Source organism: Dysidea avara, chromosome 9 (assembly GCF_963678975.1).
Source record: "Dysidea avara chromosome 9, odDysAvar1.4, whole genome shotgun sequence".
Lineage (NCBI taxonomy): Eukaryota > Metazoa > Porifera > Demospongiae > Dictyoceratida > Dysideidae > Dysidea > Dysidea avara.
The window spans coordinates 3,655,509-3,676,358 of NC_089280.1; the positions used below are offsets into that span (position 1 = coordinate 3,655,509).

Genomic DNA, 20,850 nt, shown 5'->3' on the forward strand with positions numbered 1-20,850 from the left:
GTCATTTCCTAAATGAAGGCACTTAATTGGCACTTGGCAAGTTGTCAAATGCACAGGGTTTTTCCCCCCTTCAATTGACTTTGTCCTTAGTTGCTTCATATTTTGATTTTCAACAGTTTGTAAGATAAGTCGTTTGCTTCAGGTCAATAATCAAGTCCTGTGTTGCGTTTGCCATGTAATAATAGCCTTAACTAGTTAGTAGATACACAAAAGATGTACAGATATTTATTCATCAAGGGTGTGTGGTCTACATGGAAGGTGTATATAGAATGTTTGATGCCATAGGCGGCACGGACAAATTATTTACTTGTTAAAATAAAATCATGCGACACTTAAATCTTGTGAGATGAAAAATTTGCGATATTAAATTCCTTGCACAAATTTATTACTCATTATAATAAGTGTTCATGTACAAGTGGTGGAAAGCAGTGAAATTTAGTCTGAAATAGGCATGTTAGCTGTGTTTCTTTGTACCTGCAATGAATTTATGCAGGCACCGTGAAGTTTGCCAGGAAACAGGGTAGCAGGGCAGCTTGATGGTATCAGTTTTTGCATGAACTAAACGTTCGCATTTTCACCAACTCAAGCTTCATTCTTAATGTTTTTAATGTTTAAACATTGCCATAGGCGGTGGAAAGGGGGGGGGGGGGGGGGGGGGGGGCTAGGGGGCTAAAGCCCCCCCTCAGAATGATATCACACCGAAATTATCTTTCTTGGAGTGGGGCTGAAAACCGTGATAAAGATCGAGATACTCTAATAGAGCAGTCACACTAATAAAGTAGTCGGTGTGTAGCGAGCTATGTAAGGATTTTTATGTAGTTTATCAGCTAGAAATGGTAGCTGGTGAGGTGGAATGCTCTTGTGAGCTGGTTGTGACCTTTTTTTTTTTTTTTTTTGGTCTCACCTTACCAAATAAGTCTGGGTCAGCTCAGCGGAGCCCCCCCTCACATCAACTACTTCCTCCGCCGCTGAACATTGCCATAGTGATCGGTGAAAATTTGCACAAGCTTGCAGACACAAACTTTTCCGCGTTTATATAAAATTGAGGACAAAAAAAATTAAGAGAGATGAAACAGCAGCAAAATCCATAACCAGTAGAACTGTTTTTGTGATACCAACCTGGCTGGCATTCCCAATTATTATTGCTGTACATCATAAGCTTTTATTAACATTCCTGTATCCTCTCCACAGTTGAAGGAGTCTCACAGAACAGCTGATGTCATTCGGATAGCACTAGACAAGCTGGGAGTGGATGATGATAATGTTGACCAGTATAACTTGATACAACTATTGGCTAAAAATAGTAAGTACTCATGTGATCCTTAAACTAGAGGTCATGTGATAGTTGGTTAGGTAATCAAACCCTAGATCCACACACTGGATACAAGGTTAATGAGAAACCAGCTTTTATATTTGTATATAAGGCTGTCAGTAAACAATGTCACCAATTGAAACTTGAGCTTATAAGTGCTGAATGGTGGTTATGAGCTCCTGACTGTTCAAAGCTTAAAACTTCTGATAAAATTTTATAGCAATTTGAAAATTACAGGCATTAGATGTTTTTTGAAAGGTGCTAAAATGTCCCCTGTCACCTGGGCACAAGTGTACATGCTGTGGTTGTAAGGCTGTAAACCAGTAGGTATGATGTTACCATGGATATAAATAACCTGTTGGCTGGCATTATGGGATTATTTATGGTCACATATAAGAGAAGTGAAAGGTCAGTGCAATTTGATTTTCATAATGAAAATGTAAACCAGGAGGGAATTCATAGCTAAAAATGGTAATTACCTGGCAACTGTGGTGATCTTTTTGACTCCATTTGTCTACCACAAAATTGCTGTTGGTGGCTATTATAATACTTCACTGTAAATGTAATAACATCACAAAGTAGATGGGATTTTTTTTGGATTTTGATTTAAACATCTGTAAAGGTACCAAAAGCATTTGCAAAGTAATTTATAGCCTTTCAAACTACCATGAAATAGATTAAAATGAAATAGTTAGTTGCAAATTTATATACTAACACCTTGACCAGCATTACACAAAGTTTGTTTGTGGGAGGTCAGCCCTAGTAATGGGTCAAGGTGGATAGCTTAGAATGGGGCCTGGAATGGAAGTCCTTTCTGTTAGAAAAGTACTTGGGTGAGTATCACCACCATGTCCTCATGGAGTTAACATATCCCTGATACATTCATATAATGTTGCTAAAATAGTTTAGAGTTCTGAAAATATATAACAGTTTTAGTTTAGGTAAAAGCAATCTCTCATTATGGGCACATAACAGTACTCTGTGTTTATCATGAAACTGTTGACTGGCTTAGTTGACATGAGTACAACATAACTACAACACAGAATGGTGTTCCTTGTAACCACCTTCCTTCTTCAACACTTGCTTTGACCCAATCAACATGTCTCTGGCTCCATCAACTAGTCATCTACACAATCTTTGTGCTTGTTTCATTGTCCATACTGCTGTATTGACACTCATGGGATAGTAATATTGTTGATGACTACAAAGTTTTATGTAACTTTTAAAGACCACTGCAGTGTTATGTGTTCATTGCTTTTCCCAGCTGTGTTGTCATGTTACAGTGGAGAAGCCAAAACTTTTGACCTTAGTAAGCAGGTGGCTGCATTAGACAGTACTTTTGTATGAACTTGTCAGTTTTGGCCTTGTTTAGGGAGGTGGTTTTACTGTACAGGTGACAGCTAAGATAGGTTCCACTGTATAACCTTGTCTTCTCTCCTCACAGAGCAACTGGTTATCCCAGACAGGACCAATGTGTTCTGGGCCATGAACACCACTACCGATAATTCAGAACATTTACAATTTACACTGCAACCAAAGTCCACATGATATGAAATTTTGTATTCTTCTGTAATCAATCTTCTTAAAATTTTTTACAAAATTGAATTGTATGTTGTGGTTAATTAAACAATGTATTTTTATTTAAGTAATGCAATGTGTTTGGATTTTAAATATTATAAAACTGGTGCAGATATAATGCCAGAATTAGGTATTAAGTGAATTACATAATTATAACTTTATTTAGTGAATTACTACGTAGGATGTTCATAACTGTCAGGATCTAGGGGGTCTTTCACGTTGTGTTTCTTGGGTCCCACCCTGAGGGTTGGTTGTTTTATGGACAGGTTAGCTGGTAGGGAAGTCATGTTGATGGTAAACAACTTTGCTGCCCTCTCCATTCTTTGCTGATGGTATAAGATGAACTCCTTGATGTCCTGTCCATTATTTAATGTGTTTAATTGAGAACTGGGGATCTTCAAATTGAACTGTTTCTCCACATCAGATAGCACCTGTATTGTACACAATTATGCTCTGTCAGGTGACTTCAAAGTCATCACAATTAAAACATTAATGTCTGTGTACAAAATGAACTTTTATTTTTATATGTATAAATTTTTGATCAATCACACACCAATCCACACATTGCTACACTGATCTTTTGTAACAGCAGGTGATAGATATGTTAATTATTAGAATAATATATAGCAACATGACCAGATAAAGCACATCTACAAATATTACTGGAGAGTCAAGATATACCATATAGCCTAAATACTTCGAGGGGAAAATTTTTTGAGGTTAAGCAATGTTAAATTTTTCGTGGATTTGCTAACACTCCCAAAATGTATTAGACTATATGGAGGTCTAAATATTTCAAGGGTAAAATTTTCGCTGATAACACCCAAAACCGTGAAAATCAGTGAAAATTTTCCCCCTTGAACTATTTAGTACAATCATGTACATGACTGCTCTTAAGCTAAAGAGAAACTGTTCCAACACATAATGTAGCTTATACACTAATTAACTGAAAGTTACCTACAGCATTAAGCCAGTAAGCTACACAGTTAATGACTGGAACTTTGAATGTAGAATTACATGGTTTTAGTAGTAGCTATGCTTTACAGTTGTGAAAAAATTTCTGGTAAATACCGTATTAACTTGGTTAAGCACTGCACCTTCAATAATAGCCACAATTGAGTAATGCCACAATCAATTTAGGGCTTCAACATCATTTTAGAGCAACGAGTGGTAGTCAAATTCGAATAGTTGCCATATCGATTTTATAATAAGTAAATCTGGTGAAAGTATATAAATTTTGCATACATTTTATTTTAGAACGTAAAAAAAAGCAAATTATTTAAACTGTAGATCCTAAAGTAAAATGAATACAACACAGAGATGATGAACTTATTTTCAATATTAAAAATTTAACACTGAGCATATTTCCTTGTATATATCGAGTTCAGCCCTCTTTATTAATGTGGGGATAATAGCAAAAGTTATTCTGTTATTATCATGGGGACCTATATTACAGTACCTCCCAAAGAACAGTTAGATATACACTCGCATGAAAGTATAATATAGTAACATCAAAAATCCTAAGTCACCAATCCTAGACTGAGATACTATAAGACCTCCAAGGTGCAACTTGTAAACTTTTGGAAACCTCCAAATTTTAGCAAACACATTCATCACTGATGACCTAATTCATTTTTGACTAGAATGTCTATTGGTGATTGAAAACCAACCAAAAGGCCCATGTGATTTTCTGTGTACTATTCCATCTAAAGTGAAATTAATTAAGAGATTGTCAGTAAACTCTTGATAAATAGTTTTTCTGCCCAGCAAAATATCAAAGGGTAATAACTACAAGAGTGGTTTTATTCTTGCAAAAAGATAATGTCTAGCATTGTGCCACTCACCCTTGTAAGTGGCCTGCAAGTCATACTATCTTATCAGTGAAGTAGCCTTACATGTATACGCATGATCTGGTATTGCACTGGTTGATAACTTGCATGATCAGAGCACAGATACTTGATATAAATTCAAAAGGACTGTCTGATTAATCTAACTAGTTATTTGTATGCTTAAGCAGATAGCCCTTCAGGGAACGACAGGAAATCTGATGGTGTTCCAATGTCATTAGCCTTTACTGCATATGTGTATACTTTACTAACATGGGATCTGCTAAATAACTTCAATACTGCTATCTGTAATGTTCCAGTATAATAGAGTATATGTCACTGGCTGAAAATTGGTTGTTTTTGCACATTCCTCGGATTCCATTTATTGTTTCTCTGCTATCTGTAGTAACAAAGGAGTGGACAAGTTTCAACCTTTTGTGATAAATAGTTATAGCACTAGACAGTTGGAACAGCAATCAATTCAATTTGCATAGCAACAATACAACAGATAAGATACCGGTGCTTATTTGATCAATCATGACTGAAACAAGCTACTGTATGAAGACGGCACTTGACTTGACCATGAACTGGCAAATCCATCAAGGTATAGCTCTTTCTCCTGTACTCCTCCACGTGGACAAAGAAGAAGGTCACTCCAACAAAGATAGGATGTCGGTAAATTTTATCTCTACCACATTCCCATAACTCACAAACCTTTTGCTATATAAACACGAAACATTTTGTTTACTTCACATGAACAGGTGAATCTGATGGTGTATAGGTTTGTTGATTATAGCTTTGCTTTAGTCCATACCAAAGGAATTGAAACGTGTACAACTTTTATGTAGCACTTGTATTTTTATCCAGTTTATTACAATACGTTATCATAGCGAAATAGAATTTGGTGAAAACAGCCAGCGGGTCACATACGTATCAGAACTTGTTTAGTGTTGAACAAGTAAGTTTGGGTTCCATGCACTTATATAACACTTTCTGGATCTGTGCAAATATAAGTATATAGCAGTTAGCCTGCAGGCAGATTTACAATTTGGATTGAGTGTCGATCATATCCAGGGAGTTAACCAGAAGTATAAGTGAGACCTGCTTAAACAACACCCAGAGGATGGCAGACATGTTTTAAACGCTACATGAAATTATTGCCTAGTTCTACTTGATGTTTCATGTGAGCTTCAATTGTTGTAGTATGAAACTAGCAAATGATAGGGTTGGATGGGGTTTGCTACATAATTAGATCGTGTCTCAAGTAAAGTTTGCAAAAACCCTTCTGGTTTAGGCAATATTGTACTCAATTGCCTCAACTCCTCACAAGCCAGATGAGATAACAATGAACAATGGTTTGTTTCTGAAGCTTAGCATCACTCAGTACACTATGAACAGAACACCTGTGTACTATATTTTAGTAGTGTTTAAAAGTCATGGATAACATTACACATGGATTGGAAACAACTCGTAAATTACACAAAATGGTAAGACATTCCTTGTAATAAAGTTATGGGGCAAGAATACAGTTTACATGGCAAGGTGAAACTGGCCATTTACACAGAGGAAGAGAACGTTTTATACAGAACTGATTCTAGTACTTATTCTGCTAGCCACTTGAGTTTCTGTGATTGTGTATCGGTGGTTCATCTGCATACGTTTCACTGTGGTGTATATAGGTCACCACTGCTCACCAGAAATTGGTACAATTCAGGACCACAAAAGCAACAAGAATGAGGATGGAAGTACTCTATACTGTAGAATATAGATGGATGTAGCTAATATTTTGATGTCAAAATGTCAGAATTTCATTCAGCAAGTATAGTGAGTCTGCCAGAAACTCTGATTGTGCTTTGCAAACTACCTGGTGGGGTCCAGTTTTACCATACCAAGGCAAAAAAGCAATTGTAGACAAGATAATGGGAAAATAAATGTAGGATGCAACTTTCAAGTATCATTGATTAAGTGATCCGGTTACAGTTGTTATGGTCATCACACATGTAATTTGCTATTTGCAGCTTAAGGACGGGATGTGATGCAATTTGATATGGGGAAGTCTAAGGGATATTCCCCTAATTGATACAAGCTAAAAATAGCAGTCATCTTGATATCAATATCACACTATTTGGTCAAGAGTACACTGACAAAGTGTTGTTTTAGTGATGGAGAGTTATTTTAACTTTTAGCTTAAACAAGAACAACACAAAGAGTAGAAGTATGAGGAGAATCTTCTGTGAATATCTATCTTATTGGCTTTTATTTCTTTTCCTTTCAGTATAATCTTCTACCGACTTAAAAAAACTGTTGTCAAATAATAAAGAATCAAAGATGTTTCGCTAGTGAAATTAAATTTATGCAAGTTGAGGCTGTAAACACAGCTAATCCCAGAACTACCATTGTCGGAATTGACGCTGTCTGCTGCACATGATTGAGGCGGTGGCTGAATAGAATTTGCTCCACTCGAACTTCCCCAGTCTTCTCTCCAGTGCATAAGGAATCATGGATGGATTTCTTCATCAGTGACTAAGTCAGTTTATGTAATTTGTGACACAAATTTCCGTTAAAGTTCCAACGCAATCTACCACATGGGTGTGGTCATACAAGTCAAAATAGTGCCCGATTGAAACTATGCCATACATTGGTACAAATGGTATATTACCAGCTATTGGATTGTGCTACATGAGTCTCACAAGCTTTGAAAGTATTTTGAGCCAGCAGTATTTAGTTGTGAGGTTAAAGTCTTGAAGCTTATAAGTTAATGGCTGTTTGGTAGCCTGCAGCCCACTATTACACACAGTGAAATGTACAAAAACTGTCTTTTAATAATTTTGCTACTGTTTAGTTATGCTGCTATACAGCATGGGGCTCGATACAGCACCTACTCCTTACTGGCCCTGTAATGCTTACTGGCCCTGTAATGCTGCTATGTGACAGCAATAGTTAATCAGCAATCATATTTTCAGTTGACGATGATATCTTTAGAGTAAGCTGTGTAGTCTTTTGTGGCAGCTATAGAGGCTTAGCTTTATCAGCACTTGCGCTTATAATTTCTAATCGTTAAATCCTAGGCATCTGGCCATGAAAAGACTACACATACACAGCTCGCTCATTGAGCTTGCTCTTTGTCAACTGGAAAGATGACTGATGATTAACTATCGCTGTCACATAGCAGCATTACAGGGTAAGGAGTAAGTGCTGTATTGAGCCCCATGCTGTATAGCAGCATAATGGAACAGTAGCAAAATTATTAGCTAAAAAAAGACAGTTTTTGTACATTTCACTGCCCGTATTCAGTGTTTATTAGTGGGCTGCAGGCTACCAAACGGCCAATAACTGGTGAAACTCAATAAATCTAACCATATAATGTGTAAAAAACAAACAAAAAAATGTCGGTCCAGTCAAGTGTTCCAGTCCACTGAATAGTAACACCCCACTTTATACAATCAATAATTATACACAAATTCTCTAGACAAAGCCCCAAAACAGGTGTAACTAATCATTGGACTGGACTACTGGACTGACACATTTTTGGTTTTTACATGTGGTAATTAAGGTTTGTTTTATTGAACCGTGCTAGCTAAGGATCTTTAGGGAACCTGCAGCCTGCTACTACTATGAATATAGAGCAGTGACATAAGTAAAAACTGCATCTTCTAAGGATTTCACTGCTTCTTATCATGCTTTACGTCACTTGTACACTTCTTACTGCTGTGCTGCAGGGAATGTGATAGTGATGGTTATCCAAAAATTAACCTAACATATCCTTGAACGAATCAAAGTGATGGCAACCATTTGAGACACATGTAAGTTATCCATCCTAGACCAATCTATTGGTAGCTATAATCATATATCACGATGACATGATAGTTCTTACATGTGCACTGCTAGCTTGCCTACATGTATATGGACCAAAATTAATTTATTAGTGTTGTACAAGATTGCCACCCCCCCCCCCCCCAAGACTTTATTGTTGGTTAACCTTCACTAGTACATTCCCTGCAGCATGTTGATTGATTGATTGATAAGGAGTATATTAACTGTAGAGCATAGTAAATAGTAAGATCACTAGAAGTCAGTGTTTGCTTACTCTGACTATTCCTCACATTCATCATTTTAGTAGTATATAGCTAGGAGGCTGCAAGTTTTCTGAAGACCCTTAGCTAACATGACTCAATAAAACCAACCATAGAATGTGTAAAACCAAAAAATATGCTGGTCCGGTAGTCCAGTCAAGTGTTCCAGTCCACCAGTGTTCCAGTCCAGTAAGCCAATCCAGTAAGCCAATCCAGTAAGCCAATCCAGTAAGCCAGTCCAGTAAGCCAGTCCAGTAAGCCAGTCCAGTAAGCCAATCCAGTAAGCCAATCCAGTAAGCCAGTCCAGTGACTAGTACACCTCCTCAAAACTACAGTTGCTCTACAGTTTCATATTGGGATGTATCCATTCACTGGACTGGACTACTGGACTGGATTACTGGACTGGACTACTGGACTGGATTACTGGACTGGACTACTGGACTGGATTACTGGACTGGATTACTGGACTGGACTACTGGACTGCATTACTGGACTCAAGTTTTTTTTTTTGTTTTCTTGCCTTTTATCACCAGACTAAACTAAAATAAGTGTCTTAGAAACTGACACCATTCACCATGAGACATGAAACTTGTACATTGATCACAAAAACTACACTAAAACCTTGGTGCAGTACTTTATCGTAATTTGCCTACTGCTAGCAATGTTTCAAGCACTGTTAACACTGCTGTCTTATCTATTTAGCCTTCTTTTGTAAAATAGCCACCATATATACATTTTATACCATTATGATATAGAAATTACCTGTAATCTGTGCATTCACTCTAGCTTTGCCGGCTCTTTGGTTTATAATGTTTGTAAATAGCAACAAGTATGCAGTGTTAAAGAATTGCTTCCCAATGCACACACTTTCAAACAGGAAGGAAGGTAAGGTTACACATATTTGCAAAAAATACAGTGAGTGTAACAGGGGTTCAAACCAAAACCTCCAAAACTATATAGCACCTTTTTCAAACATACTTAATATAACATCTTTAAACAGGCTGTAGGACCAGGTATCTTACAGACCTTCAGCACTTGCACTGTAACGCCTAATTTAAAAAAGATAGACTACAGTTAGCTGTATGTGCCTCTTTTTTTATGCAAGACAAGACATGGAGAGGAGAGCCCTAGCTTCAAGGGTGGTGTACTACTCTATGAAATCACTTTTAGTAGTTGAAAAAGGTGTTTGTGGTTGAAAAAATGTGTTTGTGCAAATTTTATGTGAATCCAGTAGTCCAGTCCAGTAATCCAGTCCAGTAGTCCAGTCCAGTAGTCCAGTCCACCCGTTTCATATGCATGTAAAAGGACACATCTTTCTCCACCTGAAGGAATTTGCTATTTCGAGTAGCCTAAGAAGCCAGCTATGTAGTTATGTACAGTCAAATGGGAAGGGCATTCACAATGTCTTTTGAAACTTATTTCAAACCAGGAGGAATAAACTGCCTGGAAGATTAATACTGGCTCTACACAGCCTTCATTTCTCACATATACGTAGACTGTAAAAAAAAATTGCTCAAGTAAACATAGAAGCATACATACATACCACTCTTAATTTTTTGTGTACAAAGGAGCCATGCCCCCTTTCAACTCAAAAGGATATTGGTAGCTTACAAGGCCTACTACATTTTGGTTGCCCTAATGAGCGATATCCACAATGACGTTTCTTGACATTGCGATTATGTTTCATATATTATCTATGATGTCCCAAACAAATGGCCACCATAGTGTGGGGACTTTATACAGGGAGGTATTGGATAAGATAGGGTTTCCCTATGATAGTGTTTATAAATTCGAAAAAGGACGAAGGTGAGGCATATAGTATGTGTACTACTTCTTACCTTTATTATCTCGTGGTTTCATGTGTAAAAAAACTACAGACAACATTCATTGTGCCACAAAGTCTCTTAAGCCCCCCCCCCCCCCACTAACACGGCCATTTTGTCAATTATGACATCAAATTTTGTCATTGCGGATATCATCCATTAGCTGTTTCACATGGTTTCAGTAAAAGCCACATCTTCAAGTAAAGTTGACCTTTAATACAGTACACAAACAACCTTTATTCATCGAATGAACTTTCTGTACCTCATAGCTTGTGGGTATTGGACAAAGACACGCCAGCATGCAAACACACAGTTTTCTCAAACCAATTTCAGGAATCCAGGCACATATCCACAGCTAACCAAAGGCTAGTGTGGGCACATGCCTGGTATAAAATGAAGAACTAGTAAATGTAACGATATTATTGACTGCTAATTATAACATGTCACTTTTTATGATGATTGTTAACTTGGTAACAGAGTCACCAGGAGTCCCAGGAGGGCAGGGAACAATCAATGTCTAAATTACAATAGCTTTATTATGCGTATGCACACGCAACTCTTTTAGTTCTCAGTAACACTCTCTCCTGTGCCCTGCATTACAGCCAGACATATCACCCAATAGAAATATTTTAACCCCTTTAAACACACTACACGAATAATCTTACTACGTACATCAAATTTTTGTTTCATACTCCCCAGGCAATCCAAGTGGTTCAATCCTCTGTTGAGTAACAGTTTGTCCATCATAATATCAACATCTTCAGTGGATAAGTTGGACAGATCCACTGGAGCTAGTTGCTGAGCACTGCAACAATATGTTAATACTGCAATATGTTGTTGCTAAAAACTTAAGGCTATGCAATCAAATCATGGATTTGTACAATGTACATGTCTTTAAAACTACATTGTCAAAAGTTTTGGTAAAAAGTATATAGGTGCAGCTCACCAAACTATATCCAACAAGTGATTTACACTAATCTAGTTTGGCTAGACCATTTCTTTGTCATTGGGTTAGGAAGAAAGGCGAGAATGTACAAGCACTGGAATGGACTACTGCACCAGTGATTTTTTTCTTCATAATTCATTTTTCAACACTTTTTGTAAGGCACATTGGCTATTAGAATTTTTTCAACACAGTTGCCCACTTGTTTTCATCAGTGTTGGGTATGTAACGCGTTACGTAATATTATTATACCTAAGTAATATAACGAAATACGCTATAAAAACAGGTAATATAACTCAAGTTACTTTACTTACAAATGTAACGCGTTACCTAAGTAATATAGTTACTGTAACGAGTCTAATATTACGTAATATTATTACTAAAAGTAACGATGTTACTAATCTCATTAGTTATCCTCTGAGTAACGCCTAGCCACAACGAAGTAACGAAGCCTACTGAATGAAGCTTATTCACCAGCTTCTTACTTATAACCAAGATTTGCACATTCTCCAACAACGCAATCATGTCACGTGATAAGGTGGTAGTTTCACACGTGACAGCTTAAGGCTGTGGACACAAAGTAATATAATATGTAATACTATTATAGTTACTTTATTTTATGGGTAATATGTAACTGTAACTAAATAGTTCAGTTGCAAGTAATATGTAATATGTAACTAGTTACATTTAAAAAGTAACTTGCCCAACACTGGTTTTCATTATAACTACTTGAATGTGAGTGTACATGACATGTCCTAAAACTGTATTATAATGGCGTGAGTAGTATTCTCAGAAATGCCTACTTGGTGCCTTCTCTACCAAATCATTCTATTTTGCAAATAAGATATAGTATGTACTATATATGCATAGGTACCTGATACTAAGCCAATTAATGCGTACAATCACAAACACAGTAGTCAATTAGTGGTACATCACATATTATTACAATTTGCTACTGTAAATGCAATGCAGCAGTCACCATATGACAGAAATTTTGACAAAAGAAAAATTTGACAAATTTGTTACATTCATCAAATTTTAATTTGTCAAATGTCAATAAGTGCTTAAAAGTCATTGTTTAGATCTGTGATTTCTTGCTTTTCGTCGAATTTTAATTCGTCAAAGCTGATTAATTGTGAATTCGTCAAATTTTCCCTTCGTCAATATTTCCTGTTGTACGTTATCACGTTCAGATGTTAATGAATCAATTCAACATCTAATCCCAAACTACTGAAAATTTTTATCTTTGTGCAAATGCAGTCAATCTGAATATCTCATTTTTGTACTGTTTGCATTAGGGAATTAAACATGGGCATTAAAACGTTTGCTACCAATGTACATACATGTACATTCAACTTTATAAAGCAAGTCATGTGCACAGATCTGATGCTATGCAAGTGGTCTATATGGGCATTTCTAAGCAACAATTTTTTATTAATACAACAACTAATATGTACATGTACCCTGACAATTAAAGAATGGAAAAAAATTAAAAAAATCACCAGTCCAGTAGTCAGTCCACTGTTTGTACCTTCCCAAGAAAGGCTTCACAATGGTTTTGAAAAAACCAAACAACAAGCAATCTGAAGCAACACAGTAGAATTTGCAAAATCTGGATGCAACCAAAGCTATATACCATACTGCATTCGCCAACAACAAAAAAGAAAAAAAAGATCTAGCTGCATGAGACTAGAAGCACAGAAAGATTACTAATGCATCTTTAAAATACTTGCCTGTCCGCTTAACCTGGATCAAAATTTTATTGAAAATTTTTTACCTAGATCATTTTAGTACCCAGATTGCTTTTTTTTTCTTTTAATGTAGCACCTAAGACCCTCTAGTTGAGATAATCGTTCACTTTTTGATAAAAGCACCAAATTTCTTATGGGATTTTGTAGCACGTGTACCAAGTGATTTTAGAAGAAGAGGCATGTAAAAAGTCCTTTGGAACCCTATTTTTTGGACCTTGACAACAAAATTATTTGTTTACATGGAAAACAATCAAGTTTAAAGGCTGGATCTAGTATTAGACCAGTACAAAGCCTGTAGCTGCTACATGGATGGCCCATTGACATGATAGCCCATTAAAATTCCACATGAAACAAATTGTTTTCTCAGCCTGGTAGTAAACAAAATGACTGAAAATGCTATTTTCAAGGGGTTTTATTAAAGTTTTGCATTTCCAATGCACACAGTTCTGTAGTATCGTGTACAAGGATCATCCTGATGTGTATCGTTTCTTTATTGAAGGTGTATAAAAAAGTTATTGAATGAAGTTTTAGGTGGACATAAAATCATTGGAATATCCGAGTGTTATACAAAACAACAAGATATCTCTACAATATTAATTAGATTTGATCAACATTGCAGAGATAATTGCTTGATTTATGTATATACAGAGGGATTTCAATAATTATATGTCGACCTGTAACCAATTAAAACTTCATCATTCGATAACTTCTGTTAGCTATACACTTTCGATAAAGAAATGACACAAATCAGGATGATCCTTGTACATGATACTACAGAACTGTGTGCTTTGGAAATGCAAACCTTTAATAAAACCCCTTGAAAATAGCATTTTCAGTCATTTTGTTTACTACCAGGCTGAGAAAACAATTTGTTTCATGTGGGCCATCATGTTGCAGCTGCAGGCTTTGTATTGGTCTAATACTAGATTCAGCCTTTAAACTTGTTTTCCATGTAAACAAATAGTTTTGCTGTAAAGGTCCAAAAAATAGGGTCCCAAAGGACTTTTTATATGCCTCCCCTTCTAAAATCACTTGGTACACGTACTACAAACCCCATAAGAAATTTGGTGCTTTTATCAAAAAGTGAACAGTTTTGGGGCTTAGGTGCTGGACTATTTTTGTGTGGGGAGGAGAGAAAAAAATTATCTCCACCCCCCACACACAAAAAAGGCGGTCTGGGCACGAGACTGCTCAATCTAGCATTCAATAGTTAGTTCTCTAGTAAAGGCGGGCAAGTAAAGGTCACTTGGTAAAGGTACTCGATCGCCGCTTGATTTTATAAACCTCTTGATCGCTTGGTTCAGTCGCAAGTGGTTAGAGGATTCTATAGCAGTTAGGGGGCATCTCCAAACTGATTTTGGTACGCTTAACGTCATAATGACGTTAAGGGGGGTTCAGCCCATGACGTTATTAATTTTTATTGAAGCAGTTAAACAGCTAGGAACAGAGAAAGTGATGTGATTAAGCAGCTATACTGTTCGTAGACTATGTTTTCTTGTGCTTCTACTGTCAATGCATTGTTTTCATAGTGTGACGTTAAGGAGGGGGGGTCTGAAGTTAGCGTCATTATGACGTTAAGCGTACCAAAATCAGTTTGGAGATGCCCCTTAATCTAGACAGATCCCAGTTAGCCCGGCCATACATAATATATACTACGGTACGTAGTATATATTATCTATGGCCCGGCATAGCCTGGCGCAACCGAGGGCGCAACAAAATCGCGAGCAAATTAATTTTTACCCGCCCACAATTAGAAGCACTGGCTTTGTACCTTACCATTCTCCTTTAGCATCTCTACCGAAAAAAAAGTTTCTGAGTGTTCCAGAGTAGTTCCTTCTAGCGAATGTTCGACGAAGTAACATCTTCTGCAACTACAAGGCTATTTCTCCGAGTCGCTTTCGCATCTACAGCATCTAGTCTGTAAATTAATATTATTTTAGTAGCGCTTTACTATAGCGCTTTACTATAGCGCTTTAATATAGCCATAGATTATATATACTACGTATCCGGGATTAGAAACGGAGACACGTGATCCAATTACTCGTGTACATTTGCTAAAAGCAATCCGCGTTGGAGCGCACCCCCCCAAATAACCGCCCATTTTCAAAGTGTTTGAATTTTTTTTTTTTTTTAATTTATTTATTAAAGCTTTACAGCACAAGTGCTGAAGGTCTGTAGGACACCTGGTCCTACAGAATGGCAGAAGACGAAGGAGAAGGCTTAATATCCAGGTTGAGATATGCCTAAAGCCACTAATACTGGTAGGTCAATAGTTACTTAGGCGCCTACCGGGGCCAGAGATTTGTACCTAGCGAATTCGCTGTTCTGTCGCGTCTAAACCATTTAGCCGATGGACTCAAAAAAGTTATCGGGAGTGTGCAGTGTAGTGGGAACATTTTAAACCCACAAAAAAATGTATACAAGGTTAACATTTAGTTACCCAAGTAGTCTCGCGGCGCCCGACCCTAAAAAGAGGGTCTGGTGAAACTGTGTACAAAAAGTTTGGCGCTGCCGGAATGTTGGAAGCTCCAATCAGATCGCTCCATTTCAAATTGATTATGTAATGCGTACATTTCAAAAGATTCGCGGCTTACGGTTAATTACATCCGGTGACTCTGCCGCTTAAACTCATTGAGAAAACAGCCATACAATTCTGTTGGGTTCGTTTTAATGTTGAATAAATAAAGTAGCGCTATTAGTTTGGTGATGCTGTAAGCGGATCTGGTTGAATGGATGTTGTGACGTAAACAGTGCACTTACGTAACAGGTAAACGTCATCCAATAAACATTCCAGAGCTCAAACTTTTTGTACACAGTTTCACCAGACCCTCTTTTTAGGGTCGGGCGCCGCGAGACTATTACCCAAGTGGTACTAGCTAAGTAATTATGTCTCTTTCTTAGCTGTTTTGTTCCTACCCCCTCTACAAGAATATGGTAATACTCTTAAGTGCTTCTGGTCTCAATCATTTGTAAACCGGACAATTTCAGAAGTTAAAATGATAGGCAATTCTGTATAGAGTGGTACTGTACAGCTCTCAAACTTGAATAATACTTCAGCTAGTCAAAATATTTATCCAAAGAAGACCTACTAATAGCTACACAGTTTTAACATTTGATAGTCACATGGAGCACTGATTGAGACAAGTGTACAATGTTTCTGTGTTGGAACAGAAAGTCAATTGAGTGTACATAATGAATGTTGTAATAGAGTATGTTACATCCTACCACCATACTCAATTTCACGGCAGTGGCTGTTTTAGCTACATGTATTCACAGCAACTAGAGTCTAGATAAGTGACATGTCATACCCGACTCCATTGCTGGATACATCCCTCTAGTAATATGTTGCAACATACACTGTTGTGCTGTACCGTCATGTTAATTTATTACTAAGAACAGCCTGAGCTTGGTACAGCATAGAAATTATATAATTTTTCTATAGTCAATTTGTCCACTACAAAAATCCTATCAGTTTCAATGTCAGATGAATCTTTCACAGCAACAAGCACTGTCACTGTATCCCTTGACAAGTGGTAGAAAGACACAGCACAGGAAGAGTTTTGTTGACCTACAAAAACAGTCTACATATAAAGATTGAGCTACATTAGCAAATGCAACACTAACATTGTACAATGTATAGTGGAACCTGTCCTGTATAAAAAGGTCACCTCTTGAAATTGGCCAACTTTAATTCCTTTAGTGAGGCAGCTATACACTAATCCAATTGTATAAAGCAAACGTCAAGAAAAGTTGGCCTGAAGGTGACCGGCTTAGGACAGATTCCACTGTACATCAAACACATTGTTGTCATGCATTCACAATGCAACAGTCAAAAGAGAGGGAAATCACAATAATCATATACTGCACTGTGCTAAGCAGAGATGCCGTGTACGTTTATCACCACTACTCTTGCCTGCTATGGTACATTCACTTTAAGGTAAGTGAGGGCAGGTAATTCTGGACACTTAGCTTGTCCTCAGCAATGGAAGAATCCCACAATGGTTAATTGTAATACAACGTAATATTGTACAAGAAATGCACCATACTTGCAACCATAGCTACAGTTACTGTTACCTCGTCAATGGAACATGCTGCAGTTGTTTTAAGACCGGTACCCATACCGTTAGGCCAGACCACTTTTTTCTCTTTGTCACTGGGTAGGGGAGAAATGGTCTGCCCATTTGTCTTGACATGTCACAAGGTTACATCACAAGCATGCAGTATTAGTGACCCCGTGTGCTTAATTACATTATGATAAAACAACAATAACCAGAAGACTTCAATCATTGGTAGATTCCGATACAATTTTAGACACCAACTGGATGGTTCAACTATTTCATTACAATGGAAAGATCCACCAGGCTATACCATCAATGTCATTGTTTCATTCTCCCAAACTCATCTACCTATTCACACCAGTAAAATTTCTACTCTAAGGGCTACTTTCCATCTAGAATGCACTCTAATTTTGTAATTGCATAAAATTTAATTTGTTTTGTAATTTCCCTAGCCATATCACGTGTGCTGTCTGCTCTGTAACAATAACGTACGTACCATTGTGTCTGAGCATGGTCTGAGTAAGAATTCAAAGAACTGGTGACCTCGCCTCTGACCGCCCATTCCTGTCGAACTCACCTGGTCAGCTAACTCCAAATAATACCTTCATTTAGTAAACCTACGAAATACGAAATGTTGAGTTAAGTAGCCTTTATATCTCTATTAGCTAGCTATGAACTCACAAGAAGATGAAAAGAATCAACTACTCGCCTGCCTAGGCGCTTCACTGTCATAAGGGTGCGCTCAAACGCGGATAGTTTGGACAAAAACCGGCGTTTCCAATCCCGGGTACGTAGTATATATAATCTATGATATAGCCTAGTAGTATTTCAGAAGTGCTCTCGACGTGCTGGCAACGAATTGATTATTGGTGTTATAGCCATAGTTTTTTACCGCCACTCCACGTAGAAAAGTGAGTTGAAACTAGTTACATGAACAGGTGGATGTACTATGTAAGACTGTGTAGTTATTTCGTGTCGGGTATTTTTCACACTCCAATTGTCATTTGACACTTTAATAGAGGGTATTTTTGGGTTGTATTTAGTGTGTGTGTGTATGTGTAGTAAGACGTAAACCTTATAAAAGATAAAGTACTATTCTGTAGCTAAATAGCTATTCTACTACAAAGGCCTTTGTGGTTTAATAAAAGTACAACATCGTGAATCTTAGTGCTCCTTAATAGTAGTACATGACACATGAGTGATAAAGGACAATATATCCAGTACACTTTAATCTTTGTCCTAAGTCAAGGTGAAAGTCCTATCACTGGTCAAAGGACGTTGTTGGTAAATATTTATAGAGTTGCAATGAAGTAGGTGTATCTGCCTGTCAAAAATTGTTTTGGACAAGGCTACAATAAGACCCAAGATAGAAACACCATACTGTACTGTATTTGTGTTCCTGAAAATAACATACAGTTTTCTCAACCATGAAGCAGCTTATAGAGTAATTGTTTTCAGGTGTGGCCACTGTAGAATGGCACAAGCAGCTCTCTTTATGCTTGTCAATGCCTGCATTACCCTACAATATTAGCTACAGCTACAAAGGATTAGTACAAGTCCTAAAGTATGGCTGGGGAATAGTGTAACTCGATATCACCTTCTATTGGACAGTAATTTGCCTGCTACGTATAAACACAAAACATTTTGCTAACAGAATGAGCTTAAAGGCTGTTTATTCAATATACAGTATATCCATTAATGCATTCCTTGTGTTAGTTCAGTTTTCACTGTTGTGATATTATCGTAAATATTTATAATTCACTATCACTCAGTCCTAGTATCCTAAAGTTCTTTTTCTCTCTGTATATTAAGAAAGTCGCATGCAAACATTCACAGGAACTTGATGTGGACCAGTTTGTGAGGCTGGGAGTATTGTTACAAGGATTATGCAAACACTTTGGTGACAATTTATAGACACAAATTTAGTTGAATCTCTGATTCATGTGACCCAAGAGTTTATAACATTTGTAATGGGAGAGTGTCTAACTTCCAGTACAAACAAACTACTACACATTCACTTTTGATCATATGCATACCTCTAGCCTGATTCTACTGATGACAAAGAACTGTTGATAGAAGCCTGAGGTGTTACTTGCAGCAGTGCCTTTGCTGAATGCACTCCAGTTAGACACTCTCCCCCATATAAATATTATATGACCTCTTGATATGATCCATACAGTAAAATTCTAGACACATCTATAGATGTGTTGAAATACTCTTTGCACATGTATGCTCTCACAGCAGGCACTCATATAAGTGTCATATGTGGGCTTGGAAGTCAAGGCTAGCTAAACAATGTACGTGGATGAAGTTGGCAGTTGGCTGTTATTGTCCACATCTGCTTCTCCAACTACCCTTTTTATTCTATATGGTAGTGTAGCGTCTAGACACAATGAATCCGAAGACTTGTACCAAGATTTAATCTGGGTATAGAGGTTTTTGCAGGAGGCGTTCTCAAGTCACGTGTGTGCATATGAATACAGATTTAGGATTTTTTCATATAAAAAGAGTAAAACATTCTACAGTTTTAAAAATCACTAAACATGAAGTTTTGGTGCAGATTTATGCTTAAAAAATACAATACACCATTGCAAAAAGAGGCCTTCTGTAGCGAAACTAATATTGATGCTTGAGAAAATCTAGTAGTGAGTTTTTTAATGTATTGTGGGTATCGGTATTTTACAATACTCAATCCACTCACAATGTCTTCTCACTTGATTGGTGAATGCCCCCTGCAAAACTTCTATAATCTTATATATGGTGACACAGAAGCATAGCACTTGTTGTAGTAATAGTTACCTGAATATTTATTAAATCAGAAAAAAAAGCTTCCAGGTGGTAATAATGAATCACAGATGTTGTAAAATAGAGTTGCAGGTTTCTGGTAAACCCAGGTGACCACTCTTAATTAGATATGTGGTCATGTAATAGCTACAACAAAATACTGTGAGAAAGAAATTTGTCACAATTGTTCTCCCAAGTTTTTTTTTATTATAAAGACTCAGTAAGAGCAAGAGTAAAATAATAATAGAGTAAAATTAGAGTACTTGCTAATATAGTACTTTGTGTTTAATTTCGCTGCATGTAGAATTTTAAAGGAAATATTTACAGGTTACTGTAGTTCATATAAATACTTGTGTGTTTGTCAGTATGACACATAGCGAAAATGATGAATAAATGTATGGTGACTTGTAAAGAGTTTGGTATTTTGAAACCATATGCATGTAAAGTGTGGGAATTTTCTAGGGAAAAATGTACCCTTAGAGGTACACACCCTTAGAGTGTACAGTTCTCAATGCATAAAAACTATGTTGCTAATACGTAAATCATAATTAAGTTGTAATGATGTTGTCCTACTATACTGATGATAGGTGGCTGGTTAAAAAAAAATCCCGAGTTATTCGTATATTCACAATGCATTACATAATTTTTTGAAACTGTCTAGCATTAGCTGAAAGAATTATGTTATTAGTCTCTGCATGGCTT

At 37.0% G+C, this 20,850-nt stretch overlaps 3 protein-coding genes and 1 long non-coding RNA gene across 4 annotated transcripts in view; 2 read left to right on the forward strand and 2 right to left on the reverse strand.

The window, feature by feature from the left end:
• LOC136266335 (ral guanine nucleotide dissociation stimulator-like 1) overlaps positions 1 to 3,016 on the forward strand; it is a 25,175-nt gene extending 22,159 nt beyond the window's left edge. The window contains exons 16-17 of the mRNA XM_066061351.1: positions 1,192 to 1,303; positions 2,757 to 3,016. Coding sequence (XP_065917423.1) covers positions 1,192 to 1,303; positions 2,757 to 2,860 — 216 coding nt within the window. The 3' untranslated portion in view covers positions 2,861 to 3,016. The remainder of the gene's footprint in view (positions 1 to 1,191; positions 1,304 to 2,756) is intronic.
• Positions 2,868 to 15,252, reverse strand: LOC136266336 (uncharacterized). The gene is made up of 3 exons (XM_066061352.1): positions 15,083 to 15,252; positions 11,285 to 11,417; positions 2,868 to 3,321 (listed from the first exon to the last, which is right to left on the reverse strand). Exons 1-3 carry the CDS (start codon positions 15,166 to 15,168, stop codon positions 3,064 to 3,066), a joined length of 477 nt encoding a protein of 158 aa, XP_065917424.1. The 5' UTR covers positions 15,169 to 15,252; the 3' UTR covers positions 2,868 to 3,063.
• Positions 15,253 to 16,669: 1,417 nt separating this feature from the next.
• LOC136265439 (uncharacterized) lies at positions 16,670 to 18,166 on the reverse strand. The gene is made up of 3 exons (XR_010705512.1): positions 18,046 to 18,166; positions 17,861 to 17,981; positions 16,670 to 16,874 (listed from the first exon to the last, which is right to left on the reverse strand). It is a non-coding gene; the product is annotated as an uncharacterized lncRNA (long non-coding RNA).
• Positions 18,135 to 20,850, forward strand: part of LOC136265437 (TNF receptor-associated factor 3-like) — a 57,091-nt gene continuing 54,375 nt past the window's right edge. Inside the window, exon 1 of the mRNA XM_066060284.1 lies at positions 18,135 to 18,275. The gene's annotated coding sequence lies outside the window, so the exon portion shown is untranslated. The remainder of the gene's footprint in view (positions 18,276 to 20,850) is intronic.

Excerpts from the sequence above, each read along its gene's own strand:
- LOC136266336 (XM_066061352.1), bottom strand. The coding sequence starts at position 15,168 with ATGTTACTTCGTCGAACATTCGCTAGAAGGAACTACTCTGGAACACTC. Across the intron at positions 11,418-15,082 it reads AGAGATGCTAAAGGAGAATG|TGCTCAGCAACTAGCTCCAG; the intron begins GTAAGGTACAAA and ends ATATTGTTGCAG. Across the intron at positions 3,322-11,284 it reads GTATGAAACAAAAATTTGAT|GTGCTATCTGATGTGGAGAA; the intron begins GTACGTAGTAAG and ends TGTACAATACAG.